This window comes from Cheilinus undulatus, linkage group 23 (assembly GCF_018320785.1).
Source record: "Cheilinus undulatus linkage group 23, ASM1832078v1, whole genome shotgun sequence".
NCBI lineage: Eukaryota > Metazoa > Chordata > Actinopteri > Labriformes > Labridae > Cheilinus > Cheilinus undulatus.
In genome coordinates, this window is record NC_054887.1 from 27,991,209 (window position 1) to 28,014,744 (window position 23,536).

Below are 23,536 nucleotides of genomic sequence, written 5' to 3' on the forward strand. Positions count from 1 at the left end.
ATATTGCATAAAAATGTTGGGTTCAATGGGTTTAAAGCTCCGAGAAATATCGCAGAAAGGTTTCCGGGATGAGCAGAGACAGAACAAAGAGGACAGGTGAGATAGTTTCGTTTGGCTCGCTGCTTGTTTGACTCGGGTCAGATGCACAGAAAGCAGGTCATGCTCCGATTACACCGCAGACAGAGGAGCCAAAGCCATGCTGTGTTCACTGGAGCTGCACACAAACGGGCTGAAGAGGAGAGAAAAGGTTTCAGACATCCATTTTCCCCCTGAAATGCTGTTTTTTGTTTCCATCAGTGAGCACAGGGGGGCACACTGCAGCCCAAACACAGGCAGAAATTTCCCTAATGTGAGTTTCTGACACACAAAATTAAGTTTTTAAATATCTTTTCATGAGCTTTGAAGCAGCCATTGTTGTGAGGGAAAAGGCATGTGGGAAGCAGAACTGGGATTAAAAAGCTCCCAGTTTATTGGCCTGCATATTTCACTGGTTTTTGTTTGAGCACCAACAATGTTGTCAACAAAAGCTCAGGCCGAGTACAGCCAAGCAACCAATCGGTGTAATTCAAAGTGCGTCATTCAGCATCACTGTGTCTGTGTGTGCACTCTCTCCATCCAAAGCCAATTAGTCAGAAATGTGGACATGAGCACATCAGCTTTTCATCAGACTCCACGTGGTTCTGTGCAGGGGGTCCCAAACTTCTAATAACATGGACCAATGATCTTAATGTAGGAGTGGGGCAGAGAATTCAAACATTAACTAAAGGGCCTAAAAACTCACTGTAGATTTACCATGGCGGCCTCTGTGACAAGACAGACGCCTATAAGAATTAAGAAGTTCTCCTGCTTTGAAACTCACTAGAAATAAACTAAATACAAAAAATAAGGTGATACCCTTCCTTTTTAAATGGTGCCACATTTGTTAGGAGCACGCATTTATGGGATGAGCAGCAGAGGTGAGTATGTTGATTGCACCCATGAAATATTTGCCAAATCTTGCCTCATCCATCCATTTTCTACGTCGCTTATCCAGTTCGGGGTCACGGGGGCTGAAGCCTGTCCCAACTGTCACACCCTGGACCCCTGGACTGGTCGCCGGTTGATCACAAGGCTTACATACCTAAGGCCAATCTAGAGTTACCAGTTAACCTGACGAGTAGTCTTTGGTGATGGAGGAAGCCTGAGAGAACCCACGCAGGCACAGGGAGGACATGCAAACCCCACACAGAAAGGCCCAGACCGAACCAGAAACCTTGTTGCTGTGAGGCTAACCTCTGCACCGCCATGCAGCCAAGAAAAAAGAAAAAAGAATAGTAAATTTCCATTCATCTGACCACAGAACAGTTTTCCATTTTGTTTCAGTTCATTTTAAATGAGCTTTGACCCAGAGAAGACATTTGCATGATACAGCTTTAATTTGTGTTTGTGGATGACACGTTGAACTGTGCTGACAGACATGATTCCTGGAAGTGTTCCTGAGCCCAGTCAGTGATTTCCAGTCCAGAATCATGCCTGTTGTTAATGAAGTACCACCTGAGAGCCCCATGAGCGTCTAATATTGAACTTCAGCCTAGTCTCTTGCTCACAGAGGTTTCTACAGCAACTTATCAAAAAAAACAAAAATGAATTTTATTTATTAATTCTGTAGTATAGTATAGCCCATTTGAAATATAAAGCCCTTTTCATTAAACATTAAATATTCAAATTACCTTTTGTTGTGGTAATGTTAACAAAGTGGATGGACACATCAAACTAAACCGTTCAGAAAATAACATCTGATTTCATAGCTAAGCATGATGTGCACAACAACAGGATACTGGAGAATAAAGTTGAGGGAAGTGAAATAACTTTACTTAAAAACTTTTAGGATATCAATTTATTATTTACAATAAGAGGCAAAAAAAAAAAAAAAAAAAATCTGAGACATGGCAAAAATGGGTCAGAAGTGGCAAAAATTGGTTGAGAAAAGGTGGTGAAAAGATGTTACAGAGTGGCAAAAATAGGTTAAACATGGCAAAACTGGATAACAGTAGCAAAAATGGGCTAAGAAAGTAAAAACAATGGCAGAAAAAATGGTCAAAAGCTGTTTAAAAGTAAATAAATAGGCTAAACAAGGCAAAAATGGGTGAGAAAAATGTTGAAAAGCGGTTAAAAAGTGGCAAAATGGAAAAAAAAAAAGTGGCATAAATGGGTGTAAAGAGACAAAAAAATGAAACATGGAAAAAAGGACTAAGCAAGGCAATACGGGTGTGAAAATGGTGAAAAGTGGTTAAAATCGGCAAAAATTGGTAAAAAGAGACAAAAACTTGATAGCTGCAGCAAAAATTGGCAAAGAAATTTAACAATTGGCAGACAAAAAATGTTAAAAAGCTGTTTTAAAGTGGCAAAAATAGACACAAACGTGGCAAAAATGGGTTACAAGAGACAAAAATGGGATAGCTGCAGAAAAAATGGGTTAAGCAAGGAAACAATGGGTGTGGAAAATGGTGAAAAGCGGTTAAAAAGTGGCCAAATGTGTTAAAAATGGCAAAACTTGCAAAAGGCTGCACAAGTTCACAAAGTGACAATAATGGGTAGAAACAGGTCATATCAGAAAATGGGTCTAACAATGGGGAAAAAAACAAGTTAGTTGAAAATCAGAACCCAGTAACAGCTGGACACACATTTTACTGGAAAATGAAGTAACTGTTAGCCAGGATGCTAGCACCAATGTTACTTCAATGCTACTTAACATAGTTATTTCAGTGTGTAACTGTAAGTAAACAAATTTAAAAGTAATTGAAACCCTGAAAGTACAAATGTGTAAGCTTGAGAAGTTTCCTCTGGGCTCCTGGAGGCCCCTGGTCCTCATGTTGGAGCCTGGTGGCCCCTGGCCCTCATGTTGGAGCCTGGTGGTCCCTGGTCCTCATGTTGGAGCCCCCTGGTGTGAGCTCTGGATTATGTTAGAAACTGTAAATGTTCCTTTAAGCTGGAGAAAAATGTGGAGGAGAGGCGGAGCTGCTTTTGCTGTCACTACACCTCCTCTCTCGTCTCCGGCTCACAGTCATAGATGTGCGGGGCAGAGCGGGCAGTAGCGGGCTCACACTGCGGGGAAATGAACCACACTGCGGCTCCAACAGCGGCAACCAACGACGAGCCGGGAACAAACTTCTCCTTCTGCGCTCCTTCTCTGCTCTCGCTGCGGGACATCAGGCACCGTCCGGGATCATGTTGTCGCTTCTTTATCGCCTCTTTGGGTCGCAGCTGAGTGAAAGAGAAAGTCCACACTGGATCTGAACCTGCGCACTTGTCTTCTTCTTTGATCAAATCTGCACACTTGATGTCTGAATAACTCCTAAAGCGACATTTCTGGATCCGTTTTCCCGCACATTTTGGATTTAGTGATCCTGAAACAAGGAATTATGTTGATTTTATTTGTTATCAGCCTGGGCGTGCTGTCAGATGCAGGTTAGTGTGTTTTATTGTACATTAAACATCATATTCTCAGACTACAACAATGTGCACTTGACTCAATGGAAGCAGCGCCGCCATACAAAACCCCCTTTACGTTTTCGTCAATTTAAGCTAGCAATGGCGGCGTCTCCGTAGTGGCTTTCTGACACATTTAGCCTCGTATATTAAAAGTTTAGAGTTGAATTAAGACAAAGCTCTACATTATTAAACTCCAGCTTGTATTTTAACATTATGAATACATAAATACGGCAGCAGACACGTTTGAACCCCATTGTGGCTAAATACCTAAATGTGCAATGGAGGTTTTGTATGGGAAACTTGAGCGTTTGATTTGTTTGTAAATTTGCTGTTAAATCCGGATTTTCCAGATATAAGTGCCGTTTAAATCAAATTATGTAGGGCTGCTTGATTATGGCAAATACTTTAAACACCTCATAATGGTTTATATTTATATGGCATGATTAAATACTGGTTTTAAGACATCTTCAGCACATGCATTGAACTGCTGTACTATACTTCTATAATAAAACTATGACTGTCTGAACACTTGAAAGAAAGCAATCACTGAAAACAAGTACTAGTAGTGAAAAAGACATATATAAAACATAATAGGGATGCACCACACTTTCCAACCAGAATTTAAAATTTGGATTCATTTGACCACAGAACAGTTTTCCATTTTGCCTCAATCCATTTTAAATGAGCTTCAGCCCAGAGACTATTATGGCAAACACCTATATCGACTCTTAATTGATTTTTAGCAATATTAAAATGATTAAACAAGCTTACTAATTGACTTCACAACACCAACAACAAATGTTTATCAAATTTCTTAAGACTTTAACAGACTAATTAGCAAATAATGAATAAAAACAAGCATTATTGGGTGTAAAAAAGATGAAACTTTATAAGATGGACAATACTTTCCAAACATAATTTCAGACTTGGATTAATTTGACCACAGAACAGTTTTCCATTTTGCCTTAGTCCATTAAAATAAGCATCTGTTCAGAGAAGATTGTAGCATTTTTTAAAAATATGTTCCCATATTGCTTCTCCATGCATGCTACAGAATGGCTTGACTATGGCAAACACATTAATTAATTCTATATTGGTTGATTTATAATATCATTATAATCATCGGACAACTTTACTCATTGATTTTATTTCTACAATGCATGCATTTATTGAACTTCTGAAGACTTTTTAACTGTGTGAAAACTTTAGAAAATAACCAGTGATTGAAAATAAGTATCAGTGTGTGCAAAGATAGATATATAAAATAATATTAGGGATGCATGATATTACAGATTTTCACCTATAACCATCATGACAGTATTTCCAATCCCTTTTTTGCAGATACTGACACCAATATCGGGATTTAACACCACAAAAGTGACTTATTTGTTTCTGCATTTTAAGAAGGATTTCAAATTTGGGTCATCTGACCACAGAACAGTTTTCTATTTGGCATCAGTCCATTAAACATGAGCTTTAGCCCAGATAAGACTAGTGTTTCTGTATCGTGTTCACATATAGCTTCTCCTTTGCAATCATTTCTATATTGATTTATATCAATATAAATGATTAAGTAAGACCTTGCTAATTGATATTACAACACCTACAACACATGCATTTTTGCAGGTACTGATATCAATATATGCATGGTTATACTTGAAACTCTACAAACTTATTTCCTTATATATAAGGCTGATATATTGCTGTAAATGTCTGCAGTAATGTTCATATTTGTTGATAATGATAATATTTGCCAATATTAGGCTGATAATAACATGCATACCCCAGTAATGGCATATATATGATTCAAGAACAAGTCAAGATTATCCTGTTTCCATAAGCATGGGAAGCCAAATCATAATCAGAATTTAAACTTGATTACTTTCCTAGCAATAAAATAAGGTTATTTAATAAATTTCCCTCCCTTTGTTTACATCCTTGTATTAAGCACCTTCTTTGGCTGAAAATAAATGATTATGTTTCCTCCTATGACCTCCACACCTACAGACAGTTATGTAATTCTGCATGAACCCCAGCCTAACAAAAACATGCTTCTAGAAAAGATTCCTCCATGCAAAAGTTCATTAATTCAGGCTCTTAGGGTGTAATATGATCCTAAGTGTGAGGTGTGTTGATATGAAATACAAAGACATGTTTTCAGGGTTGTGGATAATAAATCCTTATTGGAAGATGACACTGTGGCCCTCAGGGAGAGGTTTTTTTTTTCTTACAAAGCGTCTGGGAGGCGTCTGAATGCCGCTCATCCTCCCCGAGCTGCCAAACTTTATCTGTGTTAGAGTCCACGCTGGCTGCAGTCTGCAGCAGGCAGGTGCACAATGCCTCTATTATCCCTTTTGCATAACATTTCCGATCGAGGTAAATCACTTGACTTGTGTACACACTCACTCTGAGTCACACTTTGCCAACTCTGTCTCACACTTTCTCTGTTTTTATTTTATAGTTTGTGAACTGAGATTGTAACATTCCCAAAATCTCCTAACTGCCTTACAGGAACTGGTTAACTCCAAGGGTCAAAGTGGGATAAATGCTGACTAACAAGATATTTTAATTGTTTTATATGGTCAATTATTAGACAACGATCACACTATTATCAGCTGAGATGTGGAGTCTTTTCTTGAGATATCTAATGTTGTCATGTTTATAGGATGAGACCTGCTGAAAAGGCTTTTCTGAGAATTTAGATTATTTTTCCCAACACAATCTGGACTTTTTGTGATGTCTTGCCATGCTGAAAGCTCTGGTTTCATTTGGAAAGGGTTTTTGGAGTATAAAGTCCTCTATTCTACCAAATAACAATCCCACTATAGCTGTAATCAAAGGCTGGCGACACACTAAATGGTTTTCAAATCTCAAATGATTTCAGAAATGTGGGAGACCACGAGCATGAGGACAGTTTAAACTGCTTTTTAACATAATAATTCTCCAAATGCATACAGCATATCATTTTGCTAGACTGCAAGTCCACACTCCTGTTGTTTTTGCACATGCACAATATGGACAAAAGTATTTGGCAACACCTGTTAATTATTGAATGTGATACAAAACAGCTCGTTCTGAAGAGCTCAGGGACTTGGTACTGTGATAAATGCCACCTTTGCATTAAGACAGTTTGTGAAATTTGACTGAATAATCCATAGTCAACTGTAAGTGATGTTATTAGAAAATGGAAGCATTTAGGAACAGCAACACAGCTGCAAAGTGGAAGACCATGCAAAATCACAGAGCGGGTCAACGACTGCTAAGGCGCATGGTGTGTAGAAGTTACCAAAGCTCTGCTGATTCCACTTGCAATGTAAACAGAAAAACTGTGCAGCAGGACCTTCATAAATGGGTTTCCATTTATGCAGCTGCATGCAAGCCTCAGTCCAATGCCAAGCATTGGATGGAGTGGTAGAAAGCACACAAGTGATGAGTCATGCTTCTGTGTGTGGCACTCAGATAGATAAGTCTGGGTTTAGCAGATGCCAGAGAATGTTACCTGCCTGACTGCATTGTGCCAACTGTGAAGTTTAGTGGAGGAGGGTTAAGGCTAGGTCCTTTAACTCCAGTGAAGGCCAGTCTTTATGCTTTAGCATACCAAGACATTTTGGACAATGCTGTGCTTCCAGCTTTGTGGCAACAGTTCAGGGAAGACCCTGTTCTATTCAAACATGACTATAAAGATGTTTGATGAGTTCAGTGTGGAAGAACTTGACTGACCCGCACAAAGCCCTGACCTCAACCTCACTGAGCACCTTTGGGATGAACTTGAAAAGAGATTCTGAGCCAGGCCTTCTGCTCCAACATCAGAGCCTGACTTCATAAATGCTCTACAAAATAAATGGGCACAAATTCCCACAGAAACACTCCAAGATCTTGTAGAAAGCCTTCCAAGAGGAGTGGAGGCTATTATAACTGCAAAAGGAGGGACAACTCCATATTAAAGTACCACAACTTTTGGCATGGCAAGAGAATTTGCCTTCAGATTGAGATGTGCTTCCATGTAAGGGTGTCAATTTTTGGATACTTTAATACTTCATCAATACTGCAAGTTTTAAAAGCATATAGTATTGGAAAGTACAAAAACTTAAAAGAACCCCATTGTGGGGTTATGATGGGGCTATAGTCCTCAACACACTGGCTGCAGGATCGGTTCCTGGTCTTAATGCATGTTTGGTGCATGCCTTTCCCCCACTCTCACTCTCACCATATTTCCTGTCTCTCTTCAGCTGTCCTACTGAATAAAAGTTGAAAGCCCTAAAATAATAGCACCCCCCCCCCATTTTATAACGTGGATGAAATAAATCCATCAAAACTTGCAGGCCAATTACTGCTCACGGTCTAAATTTTACAAAAAAACAAGAAAATTTGAGACCATATCAATGTTTTTCTCCTATTTAGACCACATGCAGGAGTCTGCCAGCTGTATTTGGTCTTTAAAACCAAGCCTGTTTTTGTTTTTGTTGCCATGATATCAAAGTTAAATCTTTGGTATTGTGAAAACCCTAATTCTAGCAGGAAAACCTAGTTTAAAAGAACTTTTCTTTGATCAGATGTTAAATAGCCTAAATACAGTAAGCCTATTTAAAATCCAGGGTAAAACATTAAAGTTTGGTAATGCCCAAAAAGATTAGGCTCAAAATACAACCAAAGGTGTTTGTTTTAGGTGAATTGTCCCTTTAAAATCATCTTTATCGAGTGCCACTCCTTCCTGTTTTCTCTTTCTCTTCCAGCCCTTATTTATAAAGCACCTGTGTAATCTTTCTCTCTGTCTCTTCCAGGTCTGTCAGAGGTTTTTCGTGCAGGTGTGGCCCCTCGCTGCGAGAGCCGTGCCTGCAACCCGCGTATGGGTAACCTAGCTCTGGGTCGCCGCGTCCTCACGCAGACCGTCTGTGGCAACAACGGCACCGAGCTCTACTGCTCCTACTCCGACCCCAATGTCAACTTAGCCTGTGACGCTGCCAAGTGTGCCAAATGCAACGCCGGCCTCCCTCACCTCTCCCACCTGGCTGGGGCGATGTCCGACTCCTCCTTCCGGCACCCGAACACCTGGTGGCAGTCAGCGGAGGGGGTGGAGTCTGAGACAGCACAGCTGGACCTGGAGGCGGAGTTTTACTTCACACATCTCATCCTGGTGTTTCGCTCGCCGAGGCCGGCCGCCATGACACTGGAGAGGTCGCAGGACTTTGGGAGAACGTGGAAGATGTTGCAGTACTTTGCGAGTAACTGCAGCGCCTCCTTTGGGATGGAGGAGGGAAAGGCAGGAGGGGGAAGGGATGGGGCCACCTGCACGTCCAAATACTCCGGGGCTTCACCCTGCAACCGTGGAGAGGTGAGAAGGCAAATCTGTGTCTCATACATTTTAAAGAATGTAAATCCACTGACTTTGCATCCCTGCAGCCCTACTGAGAACTCTAGCATCTTTTTCCTACTGTTGTTCTGTTTTTACATTCTGTGTCTTTTCTTTTGTATTGCTTTTCTCGCTGTTCACACGTCTTTAAAAACTCCCTTAAACCTCTACATATACTCCATAGAGCAAAAAACAGAGTTGGCTAACTACTATGAAAAAAGAGTATAGCATTTAGCAGCTTAAGAGTCAGATAGTTTATTTCTGAGGATGGTGGAGCCCAAAGACAGAGATGAATATAGACTAAATTTCGCACTCTTGTGTGTCTGTGTAGGGGGCATTCGCGCACTTTATTACATGGAGGTCATACATGTTTTGGTGGCACAAAGAGCCAAATATGCAATTTAATACACAATTTGCCCCATCCATTCTCTATCCCCAAGTCGCAATACCCTATATCTCAAATAAATGAATATCAAACATGTTTGACTCCAGATTGGACTGCTTTCAATGGAATATGTGCAATAGCCAATGAGAGTGAGCAGACTGATAAGAGCTTGATGTTGAATTCACTTATGGATTTTGCCTCAGTGAGAGCTCTTTCTTTAGCTGTATCATCCATAAGGCCTAACCTGGAGTCATGAAATGAACTGCTTGTTAATAAGAACATTTCCAAGCCCATTTCCAAATGCATTTTGAGTTGTACCATTATCAGCACTGATACTGTATTCATAATTTCAGTTTAGATCTAAAAATCAGTTCTTCAAACATTTTTTTAAGTTTAAGGATGATCAAAGAATAAGACTTCATCTGATGTAGCTCTGTTTTTCCTGCCTAAAACTTTACAAATTAAACGTACATAAAGAATATATTAACAGCTGTTAAAGGCTGATATTCACAGCTGATATAGGCTGCTTATTCAGCTGATACAGGCTGATATTTAAAACTGAAATAGGCTGATATTTACATCTGATATAGGAATATATAGGCTGATATTTACCGCTGATACAGACTAATTTTCAGTGCTGATATAGGCTGATATTTACCAGAATAGGCTGATTTTTACAGTTGATAAAGGCTGATATAGGCAGCTCATATAGGCCATTGTAGGTGAATATTTATAGCTGTAATAAGCTAATATTCATAGCTGATATACCCCAATATTTACAGCTGATGTTGGATGAAATTGCCTGATATTTACAACCAATGTAGGCCAATATAGACTGATAGCTATAATGGATATAGGCTTATATTCCAGCAGATATTGGGTGATTATTACATGTAATAAAGGCTCATATAAGCTGATATTTACAGCCAATGTAGGCCACTATGGACTGATATTTAAAGTAGATATAGGCTATTTCCAGCAGATATAGGCTGATATAGGTCAATTAAGAACCATATGTACCACTGATATTGGCTGATATTAAGAGCTGATATAAGTTTATTTTCAAAGCTAATATAGGCTGACATTGGATGTTATTTACAGCTGATATACAGTGCTTAACAAATTTATTAGACCACCACCCAAAGTAAGGTTTATGCCACAGCTGCCCTAAATTAACAGCACTGGTAAAAATTGGTAAAACCAAAACAATTTTTTTGTTTCTGCAATGGTTAATACACCAATATGTAGAAGCTCTTTAACTGAAATGATATTTTTAATGCTAAAATATAATTGTTAATGTTATCCATGAATTTTCAACTGTACTAATTTACAAAAAAACTGAAAAAACAGTAAAGCACATTATTATTATTTCTTGATTAATATGTCAAATTATAGTTATAGTTATACACAGTTATTATAGTTATTTACTTGCATTCCTGAACAGAAAAATGAGTTTTTGTGGTTGAATGTTATGTTTGATTAATTTCTGACTTCTCAGAGAAGCCCAGTGAGCCGGCTCAATTTTGGGTATAAAAAGGTGAATTCAGTTTGAAATTCCTCATTCCTGTTTAAAATGGTAAAACGTCAAGAGCTCACTGAAAATATAGAGTCTGCATTAAAGCACTTGATGATCCTGGATGGTCTCTGAGACAGGTGGTCTAATAAATTTGTTAAGCACTGTATGTTAATTTTGACAGCTTATATGGGCTAAATTAGCAGCTGATATAGGCTGATTTTGACAGCTGATACAGGTTGATATTTACATCCAGTATTGGCTGACATCAGCTGGTATTTGCAGCTGGCACAGGTCAATAAAGGCCCATATTTACCACTGATATTGGCTGATATTTAGAGCTGATATAGGTTAATTTTCACAGCTGATACAGGCTGATTTTTACAGCTGATCTAGGTGGATTTTTGCAGTCAGTATTGGATGACATAGGCTGTTACTTACAGCTGATATAGTTTGATTACTGCCTATATTTACCACTGATATTGTCCGATACAGGCTGATTTTTACAGCTGTTATTGGCTGATACTTAGAACTGCTACAGGCCGTTATCTACAGCTGATAAAGGCGTTTATAGGTGGCTATCGACAGTTGATATATAAGCATTGTAATTATCTGCAGAAATTTATATCTCTTCCAATACTGCTAATGAACTTTTAAAGCCAATGCCTGTTGAAACCAATACCATCCTGATAATATCATGCATCTGTAACTGTCAATAAATATTTCAAGATGATGGTAGAGAGTTGAGAAATTCACAGTAAAAGCTCAATGTTCCAACCAGAACACAATTAACTATTCATTTCCCTCAAAAATTTCCAATAACCAGCCAGCATTTCTCAGAATATCAGATCTGTATCAAGTCTTGGTTGATTTCCTAATAATCCTCTTTGTCCAGACACAGTCAGGTACGTCAGAAAGCAGGTTAACGCAGGTGGGAAATGAGAGCAGAGACACACCTGCAGTGAAACGCTGGAGGGGCTTACTGAAAGTTTCCTGCTCATCTTTTTCTGCCTGAGTGAGTTAAATGATAGTGATGTCATACCGTAACCAGCACATATGGCAGGTAGATTGTTCTAGATAGAGACTGATGATATTCTGATGGTTGAAAGTGTGCTCTCTCCATCAGCAGCCATCCTACTGGAACAAACTCTTTCTGCAATAAGTCACGCAACATGTAAGAGTCATACGGCGTTGTTAGCACACAGAGCAGAATGAATTCATCCAGGTGGGGGAGTCTCTGTGAGTGTTTGTGTATATGTGTGAGTGCGTGCATGAGTGAGTGTTTAATGGGCGTACTTTGACTGTAGCACGAGAGGGCTTCCTGAAGTCCCTTGATGTTTAATTGAAGCAGTGTGTGTCGGGAGCCGCTCCACAGATGTGTGAGTGGAGGCGCATGCCGAGCGTGGTGCTGCTCCAGACTCCCTGCTGAGCTCTGCTGTGTGATGTGTGTTTACGCCCTCTTTGATGGAGTATTCCAACTATTCCTCACAGCTGTTTCGGCCTTATTCTGCTGCCGGATCATAAATCTTTCTCTATCTACTCCTGCTGGGCTTCATCTTCATGTGTAAAATAAATTTATTGGCTTGTGTGTGCAAGAAAATGGGAAAAATTGTCTTTTCTCTCCACCTTTTGTACATGAAAGATGAAAAAATAGCATATTTCTTTTTCTATCCACTCCTTACTTTATTTGCTGCTTTCTGTTCATCTCAGCCACCTGCACTGGAAGAACAACCTTTGCTCTCTAACCTCCTCAACTCCTGACCCAGAGGTTAAAAGAGGTCAAGTAGCTCTGACAGGCCAGCTGCTGCTCCCCTGTTCTCACTGTTTCTACTCCTGTGTGGGTTTTTTGTGTTGGTGTGCCACCTGAGATATCAGTTAAACACTCTGTGGCTTGTGCAAAAGGATGACAACTGTGGATGAACATTTTCTTTATGGACTGGAAGCATATAGACTAGATCAGAGTGGCTGTCACAATTACTTCACAGCAGCTGTGTGTGCATAACCTGACATGCCAGATAGACTGTATCATATATGCACTGGATAGATAGTTTTTCACATTCACCTGGAAAACCTTTGGGAAAGGCAGGGTTTTCAAAAAAAAATTCCAGAAGGTGGTTGGAGGAGCGTTCCATCTGTTACATTAATTACAGGCTAATCTTAGTGACAAGACAAAATTAGGTTGCAGGCCCAGCTCCGTTAGTAACCCGAGCTCGACAGTAAAACACTGTTGTTTCTGAATGTGGAGCTTGTTGGTGGATAACACTCAAGCCGAAGCCCGTGAGGAGAAGAGCGAATACATTTTCTCTGCCAAGAGAATCTTTCAGTCTGGCTCTTTACTTTTGTTTTAATAAAGAAATGTCATCCAGTTCTGATAAAACTGCCGCTATACTATAGCTACATCCAAGCTAATTGCTCCACCAGCAGCCATTGTATAAACTGACTTATAGTACAACGAAACCTCACCTCTAAGGATCGCAGCAGGGTTAATTTTTACAGCTATTTTTGATTTAAGTCTCAGTCGTAGTCTTTAGATTAAATGCCTTTTAGTTTCAGTCATATTTTAGTCATTTCTACCCTTTATAATTCAAGGCTAGTTTTAGTTGATGAGAACTCAAAAACTTTTTAGTCTCGTTTTAGTCCATAAAGTCCTCACATTTTAGTCTTAACTTTAAGTCCAAGCCTTTCCTTGCTTTTTGTGTAGTAACGAAATGTGGTCCAGTTCTGGGAAAAAAACGCTTCCCATCTAAAACGGAGGACTGGACGGTGTGCTCAAATTATTAGGGTATCACACTACTCAGCCTCCCTGAAAAGTTTTACTCTAGGGGTCTCAAAAGGAGGCTCCAGCGGATCGAACCTTGGATACAGGATGAACAATGCAGATTCTTGTCTTGGCTGTGGGACAGTGGACCAACCCTTTACCCATGTAGTACTTCATGTTCCCAGTGCATGTTGGCCTCCACCAGGGTTGTCCCTTATCTCTGATTTTGTTTGTGTTTTTTTATGGACAGGACTGGGTTTAGTGATTGTACTGTATGGATATGTTTGGATGGGACTGGAATAATTTTGCACTCAGATATTGCAAAATAAATCACTTTAAGACACCAGTTTTGTTGTTTTTTCTTCATGTTATAGACTTAACAATTGCTTTATTTAAGAGGCACTTTGCACATTAATCCATACAGGAAATGATCTGTGCTTGCATCAGTTTTAGCATAAACCCAAAGTCATGAAGCCTTTGAAGGATTTACTTGCACTGCTTTGGAGTAATTCTAACTGCAGCAACACAAAGTGCTGCAATCATTAAGCAGAGTAAATAAGGCATAAATAACGTGACCGATAACTTGATTTAATTCTCCTGCATGCACGTGTTGACTCTGCTTATCTGATGGCAGCAAAGGTTTCTGGGAGTTGTTCTGTAGCTACGAGCGATTTCAGGGAGCTGGTAGTCTCAGCTTTCTGCCATGAAAGCGTGTCATCTCTTGCGCTGAAAGCTTTTTCATGTTCACCTGTAAAGTGGGGAGAAGGTGGCGTGTGAGTCTGTGTGGAGTATGCAGGGCTTCTTGTCTTATTTATGAGGTCAGCCGGGCTGGAAGAATGTGAGCGTTTGTTGTAGAGACTGACCTCCTTAGGGAAGAGAGCGAGGCCAGATAAACACATACAGTCAGCTCTCCGTCTGTCTGCTGGGAAGGAAGTGCTGTTGCTCTGATGGATGTTGGTACTGTTGGCTAGACGCCCCCCCTCCCCTTCCCCCACCTCACCCCTTCACCCGCTCTGTTTCCCTCTCCGTCTCTCTCCTTCCATCAATGCCCATTGTGCCTGTTTACCAGATTACAGCCCACAGTGCTTTGATGGAATTACGCCTGTTTAAGCCAGACTTACTTTTATTTTTCAGACTCGAGTGGACACATGGCCCACTGTGAGCCAAACGCCTCAGGAGCTCAGAGAGTGAAACTTCAATTTTGGCTTATTTTGCATGAAATTTGTTGCACATTTTTGAAGGAAAGGCAAAAATATTTTCACCTATGTGTGTTTGCAAAGAGCCAAACATCTAAAATTCCATATTAGACACGCAGTACCAAAGTTATAAAAGCAGATGTTTTACTTTCTACACTTGTGACACTTCTACTTCTGCAGATACAATCACAGTTCAAGGCTCCCTGTGGTGTTTTAACTCAGTAAAGTTTGAAGTCAGCATTTCCTACCAAGACACCTTGTGTGTCCTTGAATCTCTCCAGACTTAAGGCATTTTTTCTCATAAAACATTTGGAAAGTCAGGTCAGCATTTCTTAACTACCTTAAAAAATACTGTACACTTACATGCACCTAGAGAAAGTCTAATTTTGTGTTATTTGACCAAAACTAGACTTTTGAAATACATGTAGACATTCAAATCTGGCTGAAATGTTTTATTTGTAACTAACTTCAACCACATATAACTAAAAATTGATTAATCCTAGAGTATATGTTGCATGGTTTAAACTTCACAAGGTACTGTCACAAGCCATCTGTAATGTTTTATGCAGGCCTTAGTTTCCAACTTGGCTTTTCTGGTTGCTTATTTGTGTGCAGAGTGGGTAGGGAGATAAAAATGATGAATCCATAAATAAAAGTAAGCTTTGTCTTCCTGTATAATCCTCATGGAGTCCTTTTGGAAACTGAGTTTTCCCCATAAATTCCAGTTTGTCCTTGAAAGAAAGTTTGGTTTGCTGCTGTCCTGGATGTCCAGTCAGTTCTGATAATGTTGATGAATGGCAACATAAGAGTCCTCTGGTATTATCCACCACTTACAGCCCAGTACAGCTAATTAAAATAAAATGATAAAATGTTCCTGTTATCTGTTTTCTTCATTTTATTGGTCGCCAAGGACTGTTTTGTTGCCTTACTACTAAACCATGTTAATATTGGGGAGAGCTGGGTGAAACTTAGGAAGCTACAGGCAAATTAGTTGTTTGCTCAAAATAAAGTCATAGTAAAAGTCATTTTCATTGTGCACTAGATTATTTCTTTCCACTGTTAACTTTGTTCTTGCAACTGACCAGCAGCTGAGTACCTTGGCTGTGCATGGGTATCCCTGTTTCACAGATGTTGATATCATTTGTTTATAGCTGGTATCGTATTAAAGTTGAATTTCCTGGAATTGTGACAGTCTTATTGAGAAGATTCTCTTGATTCTCCCATACGTAACATAAACATGAGTGTCATCTGCATATTTGCGAACTTTTGATATTTTGACTCTATATCAAAAGCAGTTTTCAAGGAATGATTTTGTTATAATAGTTTCAAATCAAACCTTGGAAAACACAATTTCACTTCACATACAATACAAACAAGGGCATCATCTGCATAGTTGCGAATTTTGATATTTGCCACCATTTTCTGAGAAATGCTACAAGGCTTTATCATGTCATAACTGCTCCAGGACAGACTTGGTTTGATACATGATGTTAACATAGGTGTCATCTGCATGTTTGCAAACTTCAGCATCTTGAGATTGTATCAAAGAGGGAATCATCATGGCATGATTGTGCTGAAAACAAAAAACATGATTTCTCTTTACATGAAAATATAAACAGAGGTGGCATCAGTATATTTACAAACTAACATTTTCTCCATGTTCATAGCGACACTACGAGGTATTTTTATATATTACTATTATTATTATTATTATATAAACACGAATGTCATCTGCATATTTGCAAACTATTCATTTCATCCTGTAACTATAATGGAAACTTTTAGGCATGATTGTGCTGAAATTTTCCCAAAACAAACCTCAAAACCATCATTTTATTTCTTATGGGAATAAAAAGAAGGCAGTCATCTGCATATTTGCAAAATCTAACATTTTGTCTTTACATTTAAAAGGAATCTTTAAGGTATTATTGTGCTGTAATAGCTGCACATCAAGCTTTTAAAAAACACAATTTTACTTCACCTAGCATAATAAACAGGGCTATCATCAGCATATTTGCAAATTCAAACATTTTGATTGTGTAATCAGTGGCAATCTCATGGGGAACCAAAAGATGGATCCCTATGCAGTAAATTATGATTGGGCGCTTACCTTTTTGCTTTTGTGTTATAAAAGCTTAAAGAAAGACTCTGTATGATTCATAGCATAAACATGGGTATCATTTGCATATTTGCGAACACTGATATTTGTCCATACATTCACAGTGAACCTATGGGGCATTTTTGTGTTGTAACAGCTTAAAGATGGACTCTGTGTGATCCATAACATAAATATGGGTATCATCTGCATATTTGCGAACCCTAATATTTATCTTCACCTTCAGAGTGAAACTATGAGGCCTTATTGTGTTGTAACTGCTTAAAGATGGACTCTGTATGATTTAAAGCATAAACATGGGTATCATCTGCATATTTGCAAACTCTGTTATTTGTCCATACATTCAGAGTGAAACTATGAGGTGTTATCATGTTGTTACAGGTCCAAGATGGACTCTGTTGGATCTACAACTTTTCTGTTTGTGTGCATGCCAGTGTGGATGTGTGTATATACTGGTGTTGCTGTGGTATCACTGGGCTGTCGCAGGCCTTTTGTCCGGTCCTGAGTTATGTGAAGCTGCATCTCCATCCCCGTCTTTGTCTAGCCCTGCTCTCTGTGCTCTCCCGCGGACCGGCGCCCCTGCTCCTCTATTTGTCGTGTTCTCTTAATTGTGGACCACAATGCCATGACCCTGTGACCTCTTTCAACAACAGGGAAATTAATAGTGCTCCTCCCATCACACTCTGGGCCAGTCATCCAGCCAATGAGGGCGCCGCATGGGGTCTTTGCTTGCATCTCAAAGCTTTGGCCAAAGAAAACACACATAAACACACTACTCATCCAACGATATCAATGACAGCCAGAGGACAACAACACACTCTATGCAAAGAGACACACTTGTCTTTCACAGCAAGAGTTGGGGCAGACACCAACTTTCTTAGTGCCCAAAAACAGCAGCAGCACTCGTTGCTAGTGGCAGCAGTAGCCATGGCAATGGCAGCCCATAAAGGGATCTTGATTTGAAGGATGTCCAGGGACCAGACAGGGTAAAGAGAGAGAGAAGGGGGAGAGGGAGAGAGGTTAGGGGCACTCATTTAAAGATATCCAGAACCCTCGTGGTCACGTGAAGATGGAGGCAATGACAATGGGTTGTAAAGTCGTAATTTATGGCCCAAATAAGACCAAAACAAACCTCCATTAACGTGACAGATGTAGTGACATGGATGGCCCCAGTGAACCTGATTGTGCAACTAAATGAACCCGTCTTATCCTCTACATCATAGAGTAGACCTGAAAGAGACTCATGCCCTGTACTATCAAGAATTGTCTGAGGCTTTTTTACTTTGATTAAAGGCATGAAGCCAAAGTTAACAAGGGGGTAGGAAAACCATAAAATCTAACCAAATAATCCCATATTCTGAAGCAAGAACCAAGCCTTTTCATTCTATATTTGCTCAAGATACGTATGTTTTGTCGGCATTTAGTTTTGTTAGTCTTTGATATAAGTGTGTTGTTATTTTGACATTTCAGGATAAACCTTTAAAACTTTTGATGCAAAAAATCAGAGGCCAAAACACACTAAAAGGTTTGAACTGTCTCTGTCTGACCATCAGGTGATCTACCGAACCCTTCCAAAGTGGGAGTCCTTGGACCCGTTCGGGTTGGAGGGCCAGCAGCAGCTGAGGGTGACCAACATCAGAATCCGACTGCTGAGGCGACAGCCGTGTCCCTGCCAGGCCAAAGACCCCTCCTCCGCACATGAAGACCTTCCAACCAGACACTTTGCCATATATGACCTGATTGTGAAGGGAAGCTGCTTCTGTAACGGGCATGCCGAGCAGTGTGTTCCTGCAAGGGGGTACCAGCCAATCAGAGACCGGACCAACCATGTAGTAAGTCAGATATTTTTATCCGGATGTAAAAGTATGACATACTTTTAGATTTTATATGCTAGATCTTCAAAAAAGCCTCCTTAGTACTGATGCCAAAAGCTCCCTATGATGAACCTTTGCCTTTAGAGGTTATCAAATCCAATTCCTCCATGTTAACAGATGGGACAAACGAGAAATGCATGTGAAAACAGTTTTTCCCAAACCTAGATTTGGTCCTTAGGGTTAATCATCATGCTGATTTGGGAACAAGTTTTCACTTTTTGATTACCTTATTTTTAAGAGTGTATATCACATGATCAGGATCAAATCAGAGCAGAGGAGGAAAGGTGATAAACACTAATCAGAGCTTTCAGACTTTCCATAACCATAGTTGTTTGCCTTAAACTGACATAAGAATTTGTCCTGCTGTGGACTGTATCAACCTGAGAGGTCTTTACCTTCTAATTGGCAAGTTTTATTGTGGGCTTCAGTCAGCAGAAGGGGCATGGTGTCACTTCCAAAGCTCCTTTAGTCAGCTTTCTGCTGCACAGATCTCTGCAATGAATTAAATTACCAGCACAATATGGTGGCACCCATCACTGGGATAGCCTGACTTCAGTTTTGTACAATATTAGGAGATAGAGATGGAGAGAGAGATTGGAAGTTGTAGAGCAGTTCACCTACCTTGGCGACTTCTCTTCGGTGCACTTTTGGGAATTGTTGGCAAGACTGTGTGTTTAATGATGACGTGCTCAGGGGAGCGGCGATGGGAAGGGTCATCTGCAGGATACAGGAACAGCAGCTGTGCTTTTACAGGCACTTAGGCCTGATTGCATACTGGGGGCCCAGGACCCAGTCGGCTGATCAAGATGCTGAGGGCGACCATGTGCATCGTGGAGGGGTCTGTTGGGAGGATCCCTGGAGTGATAAGGCATGGGACGATGGCCATCAGGTGGCCCATAGCAGTACAGGACCAAGGTTGATGCAGCAAAGAACTGAACTGGCATATGCTTCCATACCTGACCTGACCTGAAGGAGACAGAGATGCAGGGGGGAGGCAGAGTCAAGCTCAACACATGTCAACACTTGTCAATCTGCAGCTAAGGTCAAGCTCAACAGCATTTCTTTAGTCTGGGCCTTTTCACCCCTGGTGATACACCCGGAGGCCTTTGGCAGTTTTCGGGCCTTTGAGAAGTCCACAACATTACCTGGGGCTCGTGGCGACCCACGAGCAGTACCCTAGGCCGGGCTTACTCTCTTCACCCACCCCTTACTGCGCCTTAAAGATGTCAACATTGCTACTTTTTCAAGTTATTATTTTCCCATGTCTCAGGTAATATGCAAGGACAACCAGAGCACTACCAGGGTTGTTTGAATCCGCCTTCCAGGTGCCCTTAGGTGGGCTTACTCGCCTCATCTACGCCTTACTTCAGCCTGAATTTTTGGCCTTAACATGCCTTAAAGTTCTGCACAGTACTGTAGATTCCTATGGACACAATGATTCAGTGGATTACTGTGTGGACATGTTCAGTATTTGGAAATGGTGAATACTTGGATATTCTTGTAGCTGGGTATGTCCTGTAGTTCTCAGGCTTGCTTACCTGGAAAGAGGTGCTTCAAATATTTTGTGCATTTTCTTTGATTGCTTTTTCTTCAATAAGAAAGGACTCAAAGTGATGTTCTAATTATGCAAGTGTGGTGCAGCTCTTTTGTAGCCTGTTAACTTTCCTTTGAGTGATTGCATTAAGGGCTCAAATTCCCAGAAGAAGCTGACATTTGTGAAAACACTCTAGCAGATAACACCATGCAATTATCCAATAATTGCCCATCTTTCAAAATATAATACTTAAAGTAACCCTCCATTATCAGTCCAGTCTTTACTACTATAAATACAGTTGTCATGCTGCTGTTTATCAGTGTAAATCTCTTTGCTTATATAATTTTTCCTTGTTGACTCTCACTTTCCCTGTTGAGCTTCACTGATTGCAGCAGAACGGACGCTCGGCTTCAAAGTCATCCAGCATTTTCTGTTTGTGGAGATTGCTGTGATAGGAGCGCCGCTCTTAAACACTTTACCGTTGATCTCCAGGAAAAACACACAATTACACTTTTATCAGCACACACACATACATCAACACCATCATTAACTCTCAGTCTGAGGGATCAGTATCTACATCTCTGGGGTTTGTTATGAACCGGAAAGAACGGCAGCTGTTTATCTGAGCAGACAGACCCAGAAGAACAGTGGAAGTACAGAGAAATGTGATCCACTGCCACCACCGCCACCGCCCCTCCCTCAGTCTGTTATTAAGACGACTGCCAACTCAAGTGAACAGGCCATTTAGTCTGTAAGTACCCGGTCTAATCTTAAATAATCTTAATTTCAAAGAACAAGTGAATCGGACGGCCCATGGGGGGTGATTACTTCACCAAACAAGTGGAACATGAAGAATTGGAGGAAATGCCCGCATGTCAAAACAGGAGTGGTGCATTTGTGTCTCAGTATCAAGGCTGGAAAAAATGTTATTTATGTTGGAAATGTAATTACTGGCAGAGACTATCGATGTAAAAACAGATCTGTGCTGCAGATCAAGCTAACAGTCAGATGCATCCAAAAACTGCCAGAAACAGCTACATAGCTGTCCTTGAGGAAGGCCTTTCATCGGTTTAAACTGATTTATAAAAAGCCCAAAATGCCTTTTTCTTTCTAGACTTTACTTGACAGGAAAGCCATAGAGAAAAGGGGAGAACTAGGGAGAGAGAGTGGGGGATGACATGAACAAAACAGCATCAGGATTCGGCCCTGACCATGCAACCAGGGCAACGAAGACTGTCTCTTCAAGTCATGATAGATAGGATAGAAACTCTACTACTACTTTCTGTAATTTTATACAAACCCCTATTCGAAGACATTGGTTAGTTCAGCTAAATACAGGAAATTAATCGAACAACACAAGTTTGATATACATCTTAAAATGATCAACAGTTCTAGGCTTCTGTTGTTTTTTGTCTCTCTTTATGTGCCATACATTATCAATAGACAGGTCTGTACTGCATGCAGCCCAGTATAGTGACTCTGACTGACTCTTTTATTGTGAAGCCATGCTGTTGTAACTCATGCAGAATGTGGCTTGGCATTGTCTCAATGAAATAAGCTGGGATGTCTCTGAAAAAGACACCTGGATGGAAGCATATGTAGCTCCAAAACCAGCATGTATCTCTCAGTATTAATGGCACCTTCACAGATGTGCAAGTGACCCATGCCATGAGCACTAATACACCTCAACACCATCACAGGTGCTGGCTTTTGTTCTCTCGGTTGATATTAGCCTGCTTGGTTCTCTTCTTCTTCAGTCCAAAGAACCACACAGCCATTATTTCCTAAAACGGCAGTGCTTCTGGATGTTGTTGATATGTGGCTTTCACTTTGCATGGTGCAGTCATAGGTGATTGGTAGATTCATAGATGCAGTAGCTGACAGTGGTTTTCCAAAGTGTTCCCAAGCCGACGTTGTAACATCTATCAAAGAATGATGACAGTTTTAGATGCAATGCCTTCTTGACACCCCAGAAAACTTTATATCAGTCTAATGACCGGCAAAAACATGAAGCCGAAACAGTTTTTGACTTCCTAGCAAACAACTGCAATGTTACATCTGTCACTCAAATCAATCATGCTCATGATATGCAGAGCTGTTAGCCTAGAAAAGAACAGTGGATGATTTTATGGAAAGCTGTGTTAGCATTTATATGGTATTGGTACATTAATTGTTGTGGAGCTCTAACAGTACTCAAAATTTCAGTACTAGTAGGGCCAAAAACGACCACTTGTACTACTAGTAGACCGTTTTGAGCTTACTAATAGTAATAATAGCCAGTGTTAACTCAACTAGTACTACTAGTAGAAGCCAAACAGTCTACTAATAGTAATAGCAGGACAAAAACTCTAACGTTACTGTTTACTAGTACAACTAGTAAAAATTTCTTACCATACTAGTACTACTAGTAGGCTCCTTACTGGTCCACTGGTCTTACTTGTAAACATTTTAAAGGTCACATATTAGGCAAAATACACTTTTTCAGGCTTTTCTAACAAAAATATGTGCCCCTGGCCTGTCCAGTTGGTGTCCTGTTCTGCCTTCATCCCTGGTTCTGATCCTGATCAAGGATCAGGCCCCATCCTTTAAGCCACATCCATTTCCTGAGAGGGGTGGAGTCAGACAGCTCATTAACATTTGAAGCCACAGACACAGAAACAGCTCGTTCTGAGCAGGGCTGAAACAGAGGGTTTATTTAGACATGCAAAAATCTAATACTGGAGTGTTTTATTCAGCAGCAAACTTCACAGGCATGTTTTGGGGACCTCTGGGACAAATATAAACTTTTCTTAAAGGGGTCAGATATGTGATCTTTAAGGCTTACTAGTCATATTAGTAGGTTTAGTCACATGCTAGAATGCCAAAATTAAGTACTATAATTTTAAGAACTGATGGAGGTACAAATGTAAAGCTGAAAGAGCTTTCCACGAGAGTTGTACAGAAAGAATCATCCCCCATACAGCTTTTAGAGGTAAAATGTGCTACTATGACAGAAAAAAATTGTACAAGGCTGAAAAAACATTTTCCCCCTGTATTTTAGTATTGGATCTTATGGTGTTGTCTTGGCTTTTGGAGCCAGCCTCTAGTGGACACTCAAGGAACTGCATTTTTGTTTTACACTTCTACATCAACTTCAATTCTTAACTCTGTGGGTTTGTGCTTTGTTTGCATGCTAATGTCAACATTCAACCAATTTTAAATGAAAATATGAAAGTTCTTAAAAATGGCTTGCTTTCTTTTTCTATGTTTCTATTAGCTGTAGTAGATGTCTGCTACAATAGTAAGTAATTAAAGTTTGAAATAACTCATGGAACCATATGGTTTGCTTTCTGACGAGCA

The 23,536-nt window shown here is 40.2% G+C and overlaps 1 protein-coding gene across 1 annotated transcript in view; it reads left to right on the forward strand.

Moving 5' to 3' along the window:
* Positions 1-3,044: 3,044 nt before the first annotated feature.
* The window catches only part of ntn4 (netrin 4), a 45,396-nt gene continuing 24,904 nt past the window's right edge, over positions 3,045-23,536 (forward strand). The window contains exons 1-3 of the mRNA XM_041780270.1: positions 3,045-3,447; positions 8,253-8,803; positions 18,343-18,621. Of these exons, the coding sequence (XP_041636204.1) occupies positions 3,402-3,447; positions 8,253-8,803; positions 18,343-18,621 (876 nt within the window). The 5' untranslated portion in view covers positions 3,045-3,401. The remainder of the gene's footprint in view (positions 3,448-8,252; positions 8,804-18,342; positions 18,622-23,536) is intronic.